Consider the following 14,376-nt stretch of genomic DNA (forward strand, 5'->3'; position numbering starts at 1 on the left):
ATCAGAATGTTGTGGTCCAGGTTTAACTGGTTTAGTTTTAAAAGTAATCGTTGATGTGGCACTTTATCAAACGCTTTTGCGTAATCTAAGAAAATTGCATCAGTTAGTATGTTGGTGTCGAGGTTAACATGCAAGTCATGAATGAAAATGGCCAGTTGGGTCTCGCATGAAAAGCCCTTTCGAAAGCCATGCTGAGATGGATGAAAAAAGTTATTTTTATCGAGAAATGCCATGATATTAGAATAAATGACATGCTCCATGATTTTGCATGGGACGCTCGTTAATGATATGGGGCGGTAATTTAGTGGCGAATCTTTTTTACCAGATTTGTAGACAGGAACAACCTTCCCCACTTTCCAATCATTTGGCAAGTGACCTACAGAGAGTGAATGAGAAAACAAAATGCACAGATACGCAGTAATGGTATGTCTGGTGTTCTTTAACAGCTTGGAATTGATTTCATCGACGCCTGTCGATGAAGAAAGCTTAATGTTATCTAACAAGGATAAAATTCCGTCATGAGTTATTGTGATAGCAGGCATAGTAGACAGAGTTTTAGCTGGTGTCGTAAGCAGAGGTGTGCTGGGTTCTTTTGTGAAAACTGTGCTAAAAGCAATGTTGAAGGTGTTAGCGCATTCGAGGTCCCCGATGGTTTCACCAAATTCGTTGGTCAGAGTGATAGCGCGCGATTCGACAGGGTTGATGACCTTCCAAAATTTTCTCGGGTTATCATTTAGCAATTTTGTCAAATCGTTGTTGAAAAATTTGAACTTAGCATTTCTCACAGCAATCAGGTAGGCATTCTCGGCAGTATAGTACCGCTGCCACGCATTAGCCGATGCTCTTACCTTAGCAGCACGAAAGAAGCGCTTTTTTCTGCCTTCTAATGTTTTAAGTGTCTTGGTGTACCATGGCTTTTGGCGATTTTCACGGAAAGTAATTTTAGGAATGAATTTGTTGGTCAAGTCCTGCATTTTGTATTTGAATACCTCCCAGCTCTCCTGGATAGGCATGCTGTAAAATTGGGCTTCAAATGAAGGGAAAAAATTTCTAAGCTCGTTGTTAATTGCGTCATAGTTACCTTTTTCATATAGAAGGATTGTTTTCTTATGTTTTTCGTGCTGTTCAAGGCAGAACGAAAACTCGGCGTGGATAACTTTGTGATCACTAATTTCTTGCAGGTAAGTTATGTGTGATAAGCTCTCTGGATTCGTAGTTAGTATAAGATCCAAGATATTAGCACTGACGCCAGCAACACGCGTTGGTTCCCCTACTAACTGAGTGAGATTGGCATTCAAACATACTTCTATAAAATCCTTTAATTCTCTGTGGTTCGCACCTGAGGGAACTAGTTTCTGCCAGTCGATACCAGGATAATTGAAATCTCCGAAGAGCAATATATGTGAATTTGGATGTGCAGTACCGAGATCACTCAGAATATTGTTCAGCTCACTTGCAAAGTTAGGTGAAGTATGCGGAGCCCTATAGCAAACACCAAGCAAAACGGATTGCGCCGATGAGCGAAAAATTAACCATAACATTTCTAGATCAGAGACGATGTCTAATGGTGTGCACGATAAATTGGGGCCCACAGCAATCAAGACACCGCCCCCTCGAGTGCATCTGCGGTCATTTCTGAAAACTTGGAAACCTGCCAAGTCGGCAAGTACTTCTGTATCAGTGACATCAGGGGTAAGCCACGTTTCGGTTAGTATAAGTATGCTGCTGTTTGAAGAAATCATGATGTTAGACACGAGTTCACGCTTAGGTAGGAAACTGCGAATATTTGTGAATATGACAGACAATGAAAGGTTATTCCTTGGCATGGTTTGGGGGCGGGTAATCACATTTTTCCGTGTGGACGATTGCTATAGCACTTCTCTTACAGTTTCAGATACGCTATCAAACACGTAGCGCTTCGGTCCGATGTGCAATGTTTTGTAGCGCAGATTAAATGGGGCAGATTGCTTTCTGGCAAATGCAACGAGCTGGCTGCGAGCAATTCGAACTGCACGAGAAAAATCTTCGCCAATACTATAATTGGTACCTTTTAGTTTCCGGGCGCTCGACAGGACAGTTTCTTTTGTTTTGAAAAATGTGAATTTTGTTATTATTGGACGGGGTTTGTCGTTCGAATGACGTCCGAGACGATGGGCGCGCTCTATCTCTTTTGTGTCGATGTGTATATCTAAATGCTCGCGGCAATGTTTAATGATAAGTTGTTCTGATTGTGCGTACGATTCAGGTGTAGTTTCAGGGATACCGTAGAATACCAAGTTGTTCCGTCGCGTTCTGTTTTCCGCATCATCAAAACGTGCCTCCAGTTTTGAAATTAAGCGAGTAGCTTTAGTTGCGTCGGCGCGGAGAACTTCTGTGTCTGTTTTAAGTGTTTTAAGGCTTTCGTAATGGCTTTCAAGTACGGCCATTCGTTTGCCGAGGTCAGATACATTTCTGTCTGTCGCTAATAACTGAGATTTCAGATCTTGAACCTCAGAAATAAGCTTGGACTGGCCAGTAGATATCTTCTTTAGCTCTGCGAGGATAGCTGCATTGTCCGGACCGGGGTTAGTTTCTATATCACCGGAAAGTAGGAGTAACAGCGAAAAAACGACATGAAAACAATCAGCAAGAACAGCGTTAAGGCACTGTGGGCTTGGCAGCTGTACTAAGAAGTAGTTGTTAGACTTTTTAGCAAAGAGGCTGAAACGTTCACCAACCTGCATTACGAAGACGAAAGGATTAGTGGCCTGCGCAGTGGCAAAGCCGCCAAGCCCACAAAGTGCCACTGGTGGCTGCTCCTGTTTTATAGCTGGCCCTAGTAATGATGTTGGATGCGATGGGGCTTCCCATTCTTCTGCGAGGGGCAGATAATCCAAGGACGGGTGTTTCGTTCCAAAGACGAGTGAAGCGATGGCAGTGGCTCGTTGACGGGCGCCTGATACATCCACGACGAGATGGGTTGGTAAATATGAAGGTGCCGTCAGTGGCGTAGTCGCCAGTCCAGGAAGGAACAGGCACGCGATGAATGTTCCGAGCACCTGCATTACGAAGACGAATGGATTAGTGGCCTGCGCAGTGGCAAAGCCGCCAAGCCCACAAAGTGCCACTGGTGGCTGCTCCTGTTTTATAGCTGGCCCTAGTAATGATGTTGGATGCGATGGGGCTTCCCATTCTTCTGCGAGGGGCAGATAATCCAAGGACGGGTGTTTCGTTCCTTAATGGGATCGTATCCCGGCCACGGCGGCCGCATTTCGATAGGGCGAAATGCGAAAACACCCGTGTGCTTAGATTTAGGTGCACGTTAAAGAACCCCAGGTGGTCGAAATTTCCGGAGTCCTCCACTACGGCGTGCCTCATAATCAGAAAGTGGTTTTGGCACGTAAAACCCCAAATATTATTATTAACACCATACGCGTCACTCCCCTGCTGAGGATGCAACGTGGAGTCGAAGAGAAACATCGTTGTCGCGAGTATGAATCCGCTATACGAGCGCGCGAGGGCGCGGGTAAACGTCCAAAATGAGCCGAAAAACCCAGACTGGGAAAACAGCAACGCGACGATGCGAGACGGCGCATTACCAAGTGTGAAGCAGGCTTTCGCCTTCACGTGTTACAGGAGTATAACATGCTGCCTATTTTTTTTTTCTAGCTCGAGGACTAGAGCAGATTGGGTTTGTCATACTATATAGATCGCTGTTTACGTATTAATCTAGACCATCTCCGCAGAATGAACTACGGTTGGGTGAGACTGTGCTGCAAACAGACATCACTAGAATCCCTGGTCCAGATACACTTCCCTGTGGGCTAGGAAATCGCGGTCGTTCAAGTACGACGGATTTTTTTTTTAATTTCACGCTTGGCACGTAGCTGTGCGAAAGTATATGTTCTTGTGTGGCACGAACGACAAGCCCATAAGTTCGTACATTCATTAGTGCAGTCACGCAGTGGCACCAGGACACCTAAAAAGAGAAGAATGCAAACACGCAGAGCTTTATTTTTCTTTGTTCACGTCCCGCCATACTGATAGTCACATACCTACACCAACTTGCGTAAATTTGTTTATGTGACTTGTGTATGGTTTTGGGTTACGCCTTGACATCATCCATATTAAAGTAAAAAGGTGGGCCAGTTGGTACGCATTCATAATGACACAAGCGCGAAGAAAGTGACAGGCGGGGTGACAGAAATAACAAATCTGAGAGCTGGGCGAGTTGGTGTGAATACATCTTAACGAAAAATTGCGCAAAAAAGGCGTAGACGAGATAAAGCCCGTGTTTGTAATTTCTCTCTATCTCGTCTACGTAGTTTTCGCGCATTTTTTTGTTACGGTGACAGAAACACAGGACGAGCGCTGACACAGGACGCTGTAAACTTAGTCGTGAGTCAGCACTCGTCCTGTGTTTCCTTCACCCCATCCATCGTTTTTTTTCCGCGGTGTTACCAATATGATTACCGTCTATATCACGTATACCTAAATATTTTGCTCAGCACAGCACATAACGAAATTTGTTCCGGTATCATTGTTCCTTTATTCTGAAAACATGGCGTTACGCTTTACGGTGACTGCAGGGTGAGAATTCGGACGGCGAAGACCGGATCGGTGTGCAGAAGATCGGTGAGCTCCAGGTGAGTGGTTGTTGGTGGCGGTACCATGCAAGTACTGTGCGTCTAGATTTATAATGTGTATTATTTTGATTTATTATTTACAAATACTGCTATCTCATTTTAGAGACATAGCAGAGGTGGGTTACGTAACTTATGAACATAACATGTCAACCAACGTGGTTAGGCAATTCTTTCTGAAATTCATTAGTCGGCAATGAACGCAGAGAACCATCTATGTTATTCCATAATTCAACAGTGTGTGGAAAAAAAGAAAACTTGTAGCATTCTATTCTGGGAACGAAGGGATCTATGTTTAATGGGTGAGTACGTCGGGTTACTCGCGCAGTAGGTGTGGTTAGCGAGATAGGCGCTTCAATGTTAGATGATCCGTGAACGATCTCGTGCAGCAGGATTAGGCGGTCACACGTGCGACGAAACGACAACGGGTCCAGTGATAAAGCGTGTGCGTGGGATGACGGTGAAAACATGCGGTCGTAACGGCCATAAATAAATCTAAGAGCTTTTTTCTGAATGGATTCTAATTTGGAAATATCCTGTATGTGATAAGGCGACCACACTACAGAAGCATACTCTAAAACAGGTCTAATGAGTGATTTATAGGCCGTACGCTTGCACTCTTTAGTGCCGTGTTTTAAAGTTCATTTTAGGCACCCTAGTTTTCGCATCGCCTTAGAGCAGACTATATTGATGTGATTATGCCAACTAAGGTTAGTTGTGATAGTAAGTCCAAGGTATTTGAACTCGTTAACTTCGTTAATACTGTATCCTTGTGTGCTATACGGAAATTTTAGGGGCTGTTTCTTATTAGTAAAAGACATTGCCACAGTCTTGCTGAAGTTAATGCTCATCTGCCATGTCTTACTCCAGTCTGAAAAGGATGAAAATACGCTATTAAGCACTTCTTGGTCACGAAGAGTACGAATGTTAGAATAGATCACACAATCATCTGCATAAAGATCGGTGTACCTATGGGTGCCTGTGAATTATTCTTCTTGTGTGTTACGTTTTTCCTTTCTATCAAATGTTTAAAAAAAGACACTCCTATGCCTTCCTCTTTCTTCCATTGCGCACTTTATTACATTTAACTTGTCATGGTATATGAGTTCTGCGAGAGACGGCAAGGCGGGAGAAGGTTCTTAAAGGGGAAAAAGTGACAATCACCCTTGTTGTAGCACGAAGAGGCAAAGGAAGCCGAAACGTGTTTATAAGAAAGAAAGCTTCGCAGTTGAAGAAAAATTTCTCGTGTTCCTGCGTCTGAACCTAGGACCAACGCCTTTCCCGGGCGGTGGAGGTAAATTTTTTCCCTTTCAGTTTACTTGTTGGTCCCATATGTGCAGTGTTGACTTAGTTGCAGCATCTTGCTGCAAACTTTTGACCCTCCATGCTGTACTGATCGAACTTATTGGTCAGCTTTTTGATTTCCGTTTCTTCTTCGTTAATTTAGTCTTGGAAATGCTGGTGAATCACGCTTGTTTGCAAATGCACCACCTCACGCAACGCCTTCTCTTCTTTCGAAGAGACACTAAATATAAATATAGATTTGTCTGTATCAGTTTATTACGCTTTTATAGAACAAATAGAAAGCCACTGAAGGGGCTTGGAAAGCCGGGAACAACGCGATAACGAAGAAAGCAGCAATGGTGACATCGCCTTGAAGTTCCCTCGCCGGCTGTTCAAGACGAGACAGATTTCGACGGCGTCTGCTCGAGTCTGATTATTTTTTATTTGTAAAGATGGAACGCATTGTATTCCAAACGAGCCATAGAGCAAACTTTGAAAATTTCGAGAACGTTTACTGCGCCACAGCGACCAGTACACACGTCACACCAACAAACGTCACATGTCACACCAATGCTCAAGCGCTCGGGCTAAATGAGGAAATACATTTAAACTGCAGTTTCACCGGCAGCATCCTCTAGCAATAAAGCTCTTACCTCGAAATTATCAAAAGATATAGTTTTGAATGAACACTTTATCAGGCTTGAGGGTTTACTTCTTTAGGTTACTTTGAGGGATTCTCTGATTAGTGTCGTTTGAGAAGCAATAAATGAAATAAATAAAACAAAACTGTGCAGAGGGTTCTGGACAAAGTGCCGTCGCTGTGGCCGGCCCCGAGGCAGCTAAACGTGTCGCTGAGCAAGCCGCGCGTGCTGGACGCCCGCCGCTTTCGGATCACCGCCGACACGGACTGCGACGTGGTGAGGCGCGCCGTCAGGCGCTACCGGAAGCTCGTGCTGCTGCCGACGGAATACGGCGGGAGCGAGACCGACGTGGACGACACGGCCGCTCCCACCGTGATGCTGACCCGCCTGCACGTCAAAATTCGGCGACATCGTGGCCTCGGCTGCGGGTACCCGCCACCCAAGCCCGACGAGAGCTGTGAGTTGTCGTGTGCATGGGCAAATCAAAATGTGAAACGAGGAGCCAACGTTTAGACAAGCGAACTTGTCTTTTTCAAGTGGATATGTGCTCTCCTTGGTACAGTGTAGTACTACCGGTGGAGTTTGTGCTGTAGGGGTCATAGTCGTTTTCTCGGGCGGATCTGCCACTGCAATCCCTTTCTGCTGGTATTTATCTAGTAGGTTTTGCTACCTAGTTTAGATTAATTGTTCAAGTTCTCTTTTTTTCTGGTTGAGATAAGTTTACGCTGTCGAGCTGATTAGTAACTATCGTAAGTGGTCCCCGGCAGTGTTCCTTGAGAATATCAATTAAAGGGAGCGATGCATCTTCTAGGACAGCATTTTCCACTTCGGTAGCCTCGAGGCTGAAGAGCCGAGGGCACATCTAACCTTAATTCTAAAGCCTTTTGGGATTTGCCTGTGTTTGATGCAGCTAGTGTAAGTTTTTAGGTGAAATGTGTAATTTGTTTGATTGGCGGCGAAATTACGGGATTGGAGGAAAGCGACATTTATTTTTTTGCGTGTGCTATCCGTAGTGCGTGGTCGTCCTTTCTGTTTGACTCGGACAGACCTGCGGGGCGCAGCATCTTTATGTGGTGTCCTTGTACGCTTTATTTGGTTGTCGCAAAAAGCGTATGTCACCTTGAAAAAGACGAGTCCACTTGTCTAAACATTGGCGCCTGCTTTCAGCTTGTTCTCGTTTTGCTCGTCCTTTTGAATTTCCATCTCCCTCATTGCCAGGGTTTTCGTGCGGGTACGCAGTCACACTACGCTCGAACTTACCTCGTGTCCCACGTAACCTGTGCCAAAAATTTCAAAATGCAAGTGCCACGTAGGTAGACAGAACCGAGCTAATGTTGTTCGCCGTCGCTTGGTGAGAGTCAGACTATCTTTTCTTTGTATTTCGACTAAATACACGATGACTTACTTCATTCAATATTCTAATCATAACATAAGTGTCAACGAGAAAATTTTAGAGCATCCTGAAAATACACACCATCGAGCTTTCTCTTGCTCAGTGCGTGCTACCTAAATGTTTTTCCAAACATAAAAGGAATCTGCGAAACACGAAAACGTGCCGCACGACATGTAGCGCGGCACTAGTGTTTAATGAAGTTGATTATTGGCGCTCAAGATAACTTCTTAACTAATCCTCAGTGCACGTGCGAAACAATGATGAGTGCAGAATCGTTAAGAGCTTGGTTCAGAACACGATAGATTGCAGCGACGTAGTCAGTGGGACACGCTTACTCTATATATATAGCAGCACATTTCACAACACACAAAGAACTACAGCGACCATTAGCACCTCTAATTTGGTATAATTAAAGTTCGGTACCATTGTTTTCCCTCTGAAAAACAACAGTTAAGTGAGATACGTGCCCGAGCACGTCGTCTTCCTAAACGATGGGGCCAGGATAGAGAAAGAGCTGACTAATAACTAAATGTGTCGATCAAATTTATGGTTAGTCAACGCACGAAACAAGCTAGGATTCTTTTCTTCAGCGCAAGGAGAGTGCATGGCCCTCCATTCTCACCATCGTTAGTCGACGGTGCGCACCGGTGGACGATCCCGGAGGCCACGCTCTGGACTTGAAGGCATGGGCGCGATGCGGCGAAACTTGCTGCGCAGTTCCATCAAGCGCACACGGGTGTTCCAGCAGCGGGCAAACGCGTATTGATAACGCACTCACGAGCGTCGTTGGTTTGTTTATCAACGGCGAAAAACAAAAGTGTAATAACAGCCACATTAGAGAACGTGAAATCATCCTCTCCGTTCATGGTTTAATCAAAGTCCTACCATATTTTGAGCTTATAACTGCACGCCTCACTTTGTTGCATAATGAATCCTTATCAACTAGTTCAGCTTTCTGTCGTTTTCACATAACAAAAGAATTGGCAGTGGCTTAGCTCGGCTATGCCAGGATTTACGTAGCGAAAGCTAATGCCTAGCATGGTTCGCCCTGGTAAATCTTGATTGCAAGTCCAGGTTAGTCTGGTTGTCTGGTTGACTGGCGGCGTTTAGCCAGTCGTTCTGCGCGCTGTTGGTCTGTTTCCGGGGTGATTCTTTTCCGCGTCATCTCGTTCCGATGTCGGCTCCAGGCCTCCTCCTGCTTATCGTAATTGTCGCCGTCCATACTGCCGCCTCAACTGTGGTTGCGGCGCACGCGAGCTCTCCTTTTCAATCCTTCGACATGTTATCAGGCATGCGACGCCGCTGTCGAAGCGAGCGGAGGCGAGCGCAACGAGGAGTAATGCTGTGCGACGTCATACCAAACGGCGGCGGTTGAAAGGCGCGGCGCTGCGCAGCCACAGAACACCTGTGGCTCGATGCTACTAGTGGTGCATGCGCAGTAGTGACTAGGGAGTGACAGAGAGAAAAAAATTACCGACGATTACGTTACTTCCTAATGCGAAATTTGAGCGCAGCAAATAAGCTGTTTCACCTTTTCGATAGATTGAGGCAAAGAAATCGAGCGACACATGTATGCGCTATCACAGAATTTTTTTTTTATTTTTCACACGTATTCCTTTAACAAAGACTCCACTAACAGTTCTTGACAGTCATGAAGGAAGCTTTCTGGTCGGAGAAATAGACTGATATATGTTCGACTTGGTACACCAATGCTTGATTCTCAAAGACGAGATCTATACAAGTGCCTCGCGAGGTTGTCACAGCCGTGGGACGCGTTACGAGCGAGAGGAACGGGATGTTCTCCCGCATAAGTGTTAGGAAATTGCTGTTTGTCTTTATGTCAACATTAAAGTCCCCCACTACTAACATCGGTGTGGATCGATGGACGGTTAATGCGAGTTGCAGGAAGTGCATGACGTCTTTCGTGAGTGCGGTAGGGGCGAAGTAGGCAGCTACTACCAGCAAGCCGTTGGGCAACTTTGCGGCGCACAGTTCGCCAACTTCAAAGTTCGAGCCGGCGCTTTGACAACCGGAGACTCGCAGGAAGAGGTGGGAGGGGGGCCGCGTGTACACCCAGCGGCAAACGATGGGGGCAGAAGCGCGTGCAGCAAGCGGACAACACGATAAAGGGAGGAGGGAAGAGATAGCAGCGACTGACTGATGCCGCTGACGCCGATAGTGAGTCAACCCCAGCTGCGGAGTTGGTTTCAGGGACAACGCCGCCGATGCCGACACAAACAATATGATACCCTCGCTTCCGCAGCGCTAAGAACCAGGGGGGGGGGACCCTTTCCTCCTCTTTCTGCATGGCGGCGACGGTGTTCTATGCAGTCACGTTATCTTGACTCTCTAGCGGCGTCAGCGGCATCCAGCGGTATCAGTCGGTCGCTGCTAGCGCTGGGGGGATGAAAGGGGGGCGGAGCTGGTTACGAGGCCGACGACAACGCCGACGACGACGCGAAACCCAGGAACGGACGCCAAAGAGCTGCGCTCTAAAAAATGGCAGTGGCTTAGCTTGGCTCTACCAGGATATACGTAGCGAAAGCTAAGACAAAGCATGGTTCATCATCATCAGCCTGGTTACGCCCACTGCCGGGCAAAGGCCTCTCCCATATATATCCAAAAACCCCGGTCATGTACTAATTGTGGCCATGCTGTCCCTGCAAACTTCTTAATCTCATCCTCCCACATAACTTTCTGCCGCCCCCTGCTACGCTTCCCTTCCCTTGGAATCCAGTCCGTAACCCTTAATGACCATCGGTTATCTTCCCTCCTCATTACATGTCCTGCCCATGCCCATTTCTTTTTCTTGATTTCAACTAAGATTTCATTACCTCGCGTTTGTTCCCTCACCCAATCTGCTCTTTTCTTATCCCTTAACGTTACACCTATCATTCTTCTTTCCATAGCTCGTTGCGTCGTCCTCAATTTGAGTGGAACCCTTTTCGTAAGCCTCCAGGTTTCTGCCCCGTAGGTGAGTACTGGTAAGACACAGCTATTATAGACTTTTCTCTTGAGGGATAATGGCAACCTGCCGTTCATGATCTGAGAATGCCTGCCAGACGCACCCCAGCCCATTCTTATTCTTCTGATTATTTCCGTCTCATGATCCGGATTCGCCGTCACTACCTGCCCTAAGTAGATGTATTCCCTTACGACTTCCAGTGCCTCGCTACCTAATGTAAATTGCTGTTCTCTTCCGAGAATGTTAAAGATTATTTTAGTTTTCTGCAGATTAATTTCTAGACCCACTCTTCTGCTTTGCCTCTCCAGGTCATTGAGCATGCAGTGCAATTGGTCCCCTGAGTTACTAAGCAAGGCAATATCATCAGAGAATCGCAAGTTGCTAAGGTATTCTCCATCAACTTTTATCCCCAATTCTTCCCACTCCTAGTCTCTGAATACCTCCTGTAAACACGCTGTGAATAGCATTGGAGAGATCGTATCTCCCTGTCTGACGCCTTCCTTTATTGAGATCTCGTTGCTTTCTTTATGGAGGACTACGGTGGTTGTGGATCCGCTATGTATATGTTTCAGTATATTTACATACGGCTTGTATACACCCTGATTCCGTAATGTCTCCATGACTGCTGAGGTTTCGACTGAATCAAACGCTTTCTCATAATCAATGAAAGCTATAAATAACGGTTGCTTGTATTCCGCACATTCCTCTATCACCTGATTGACAGTGTGAATATGCTCTATTGTTGAGTAGCCTTTACGCAATCCTGCCTGGTCCTTTGGTTGACAGAAGTTTAAGGTGTTCCTGATTCTATTTGCGATCAACTTAGTAAATAGTTTGTAGGCAACTGACAGTAAGCTGATCGGTCTATAATTTTTCAAATCTTTGGCGTCCCCTTCCTTATGGATTAGGATTTTTCTTAGCGTTCTTCCAAAATTCTGGTACGCTCGCGGTCATGAGGCATTGCGTATACAGGGTGGCCAGTTTCTCTAGAACAATCTGCCCACCATCCCTCAACAAATCTGCTCTTACCTGATCCTCCCCAGCGGCCTTCCCCCTTTGCATAGCTCCCAAGGCTTTCTTTACTTCTTCCGGCGTTACCTGTGGGATTTCGAATTCCTCTAGAGTATTCTCTCTTCCATTATCGTCGTGGGTGCCACTGCTACTGTATAAATCTCTATAGAATTCCTCAGCCACTTGAACTATCTTATCCATACTAGTAATAATATTGGCGGCTTTGTCTCTTAACGCATGCATCTGATTCTTGCCAATTCCTAGTTTCTGCTTCATTGCTTTTAGGCTTCCTCCATTCCCGAGAGCATGTTAATTTTATCCACATTATACTTCCTTATGTCAGCTGTCTTACGCTTGCTGATTAACTTCGAAAGTTCTGCCAGTTCTATTCTAGCTGTAGGGTTAGAGGCTTTCATACATTGGCGTTTCTTGATCAGATCTTTCGTCTCCTGTGATAGCTTACTGGTATCCTGTCTAATGGAGTTACCACCGACTTCTATTGCACACTCCTTAATGATGCCCACAAGGTTGTCATTCGTTGCTTCAACACTAAGGTCCTCTTCCTGAGTTAAAGCCGAATACCGGCTCTGTAGCTTGATCTGGAATTCCTATATTTTCGCTCTTACCGCTAACTCATTGATCGGCTTCTTATGTACCCGTTTCTTCCGTTCCCTCTGCAGGTGTAGGCTAATTCGAGTTCTTACCATCCTATGGTCACTGCAGCGCACCTTGCTGAGCACGTCCACATCTTGTATAGTGCCAGCGTTAGCGCAGTTTCATTTCTAGTCTCGCCGTTCGGGCTCCTCCACGTCCACTTTCGGCTATCCCGCTTAGAATGTATTAATTATCAGCATATTATTCTGTTCCGCAAACTCTACTAACTCTCCCCTGCTATTCCTAGGGCCTATGCCATATTCCCCCACTGCCTTGTCTTCAGCCTGCTTCTTGCATACCTTGGCATTGAAATGGCCCATCAGTATAGTGTATTTTGTTTTCATTCTACCCATCGCCGATTCCACGTCTTCATAGAAGCTTTCGACTTCCTGGTCATCATGACTGGATGTAGGAGCGTAGACCTGCGCAATCTTCATTTTCTACCTCTTAAGTTTCACAACAAGACCTGCCACCCTCTCGTTATTGCTATAGCATTCCTGTATGTTACCAGCTATATTCTTATTAATCAGGAATCCGACCCCTAGTTCTCGTCTCTGCGCTAAGCACCGGTAGCACAGGACGTGCCCGCTTTTTAGCACTGTATATGCTTCTTTTGGCCTCCTAACTTCACTGAGCGCTATTATATCCCATTTACTGCCCTCTAATTCCTCCAATAGCACTGTTAGACTTGCCGCACTAGATAATGTTCTAGCGTTAAACGTTGCCAGATTCATATTCCAATGGCGGCCTGTCCGGATGCCAGGATATACTAAGCCACGATATATGCCAGGATATAGTAAGCGAAAGCTAAGGAATAGCATGGCTAGCCTTGGTTAATCTCACAGAGTTTCTAAATAAGTTATACTAGTATAAAATACTATGGTCAATCTTGGTTGCAAGTCCAGGTTAGTCTGGTTGTCAAGCTATGTTGGGGTGTTTAGGCGTTCGTTGAGCGCGCTGTTCGTCTGTTTCCTGGGCAATTCGTTTCCTCTTCATCTCGTTCCGATGTCAATTCCAGGCCTCCTCCTGCTTATCAGACTTGTCGCCGTCCATACTGCCGCCTCAACTGTGGTTGCAGCGCACGCGAGCTTTCCTTTTCAATCCTCCGACATGTTATCAGGCATGCGATGCAGCTAGCGAAGAGAGCGGAGGCGAGCGCAATGGAGAGAAACGCGATGTGACATCATACCAAACGGCGCTGGCGGAAAGGCGCGGCGCTACGCAGCGGCTGGACACCTGTGGCTAGGGGTTACTAGTGGCGCATGCGAAGTAGTGACTAGGGAGTGTGAGAGAGAGAAATATCCGCGGTGAGGCGCGTGTTGTGACGTCATGTGCTTCCTCGGAGCACTGCCACGGCTATATCGCAAGTTCACGGCCAATAAAGCTTTCGCTTTAAAGTAAAATCAGTGCGAATCCACTTCGTGAAGCTGGATGACCAGCAAAGCTTTGTATGTTGGCCCCTTAATGGCGAACTGTCCATTGCCGTGCGCCGAACGCCGCACGCACATAAATGACTGGCGGGGCACGACTAGTCGCTCCTCCACGATCTTGAGCCTCAGAAGATTATGAGGCACCGGTGGGTACACATGCCCATGTATTGTTGCAAAACGCGGCACGAGACTTTTTATCAAGGATACCCGGCACGTAGGACAGACACGCACCTCGCCGCACTCCGTGGGCACACACTGCCGCACCATAGCCAAAGCGATCGTGCGTTGGCCGATTTCTCGCAGTGCAGTAATGGTTGTGAGGTCACTCCAAAACCACAAGCGATCACGTACAACACAGGCCACACAAAATTGGTCG

At 46.3% G+C, this 14,376-nt stretch overlaps 2 protein-coding genes across 2 annotated transcripts in view; one reads left to right on the forward strand and one right to left on the reverse strand.

The window, feature by feature from the left end:
- Positions 1-14,376, forward strand: part of LOC135908081 (beta-hexosaminidase subunit beta-like) — a 126,059-nt gene that overhangs the window by 13,102 nt on the left and 98,581 nt on the right. Inside the window, exons 3-4 of the mRNA XM_065439827.1 lie at positions 4,569-4,625; positions 6,701-7,004. Of these exons, the coding sequence (XP_065295899.1) occupies positions 4,569-4,625; positions 6,701-7,004 (361 nt within the window). The remainder of the gene's footprint in view (positions 1-4,568; positions 4,626-6,700; positions 7,005-14,376) is intronic.
- LOC135908082 (uncharacterized) lies at positions 1,714-3,101 on the reverse strand. The gene has a single exon (XM_065439828.1). It carries the CDS (start codon positions 3,042-3,044, stop codon positions 1,869-1,871), a length of 1,176 nt encoding a protein of 391 aa, XP_065295900.1. The 5' UTR covers positions 3,045-3,101; the 3' UTR covers positions 1,714-1,868.

The sequence above is a fragment of the Dermacentor albipictus genome, chromosome 5, assembly GCF_038994185.2.
Source record: "Dermacentor albipictus isolate Rhodes 1998 colony chromosome 5, USDA_Dalb.pri_finalv2, whole genome shotgun sequence".
NCBI classification, from domain to species: domain Eukaryota; kingdom Metazoa; phylum Arthropoda; class Arachnida; order Ixodida; family Ixodidae; genus Dermacentor; species Dermacentor albipictus.

Excerpts from the sequence above, each read along its gene's own strand:
- LOC135908082 (XM_065439828.1), bottom strand. The coding sequence starts at position 3,044 with ATGCAGGTGCTCGGAACATTCATCGCGTGCCTGTTCCTTCCTGGACTG.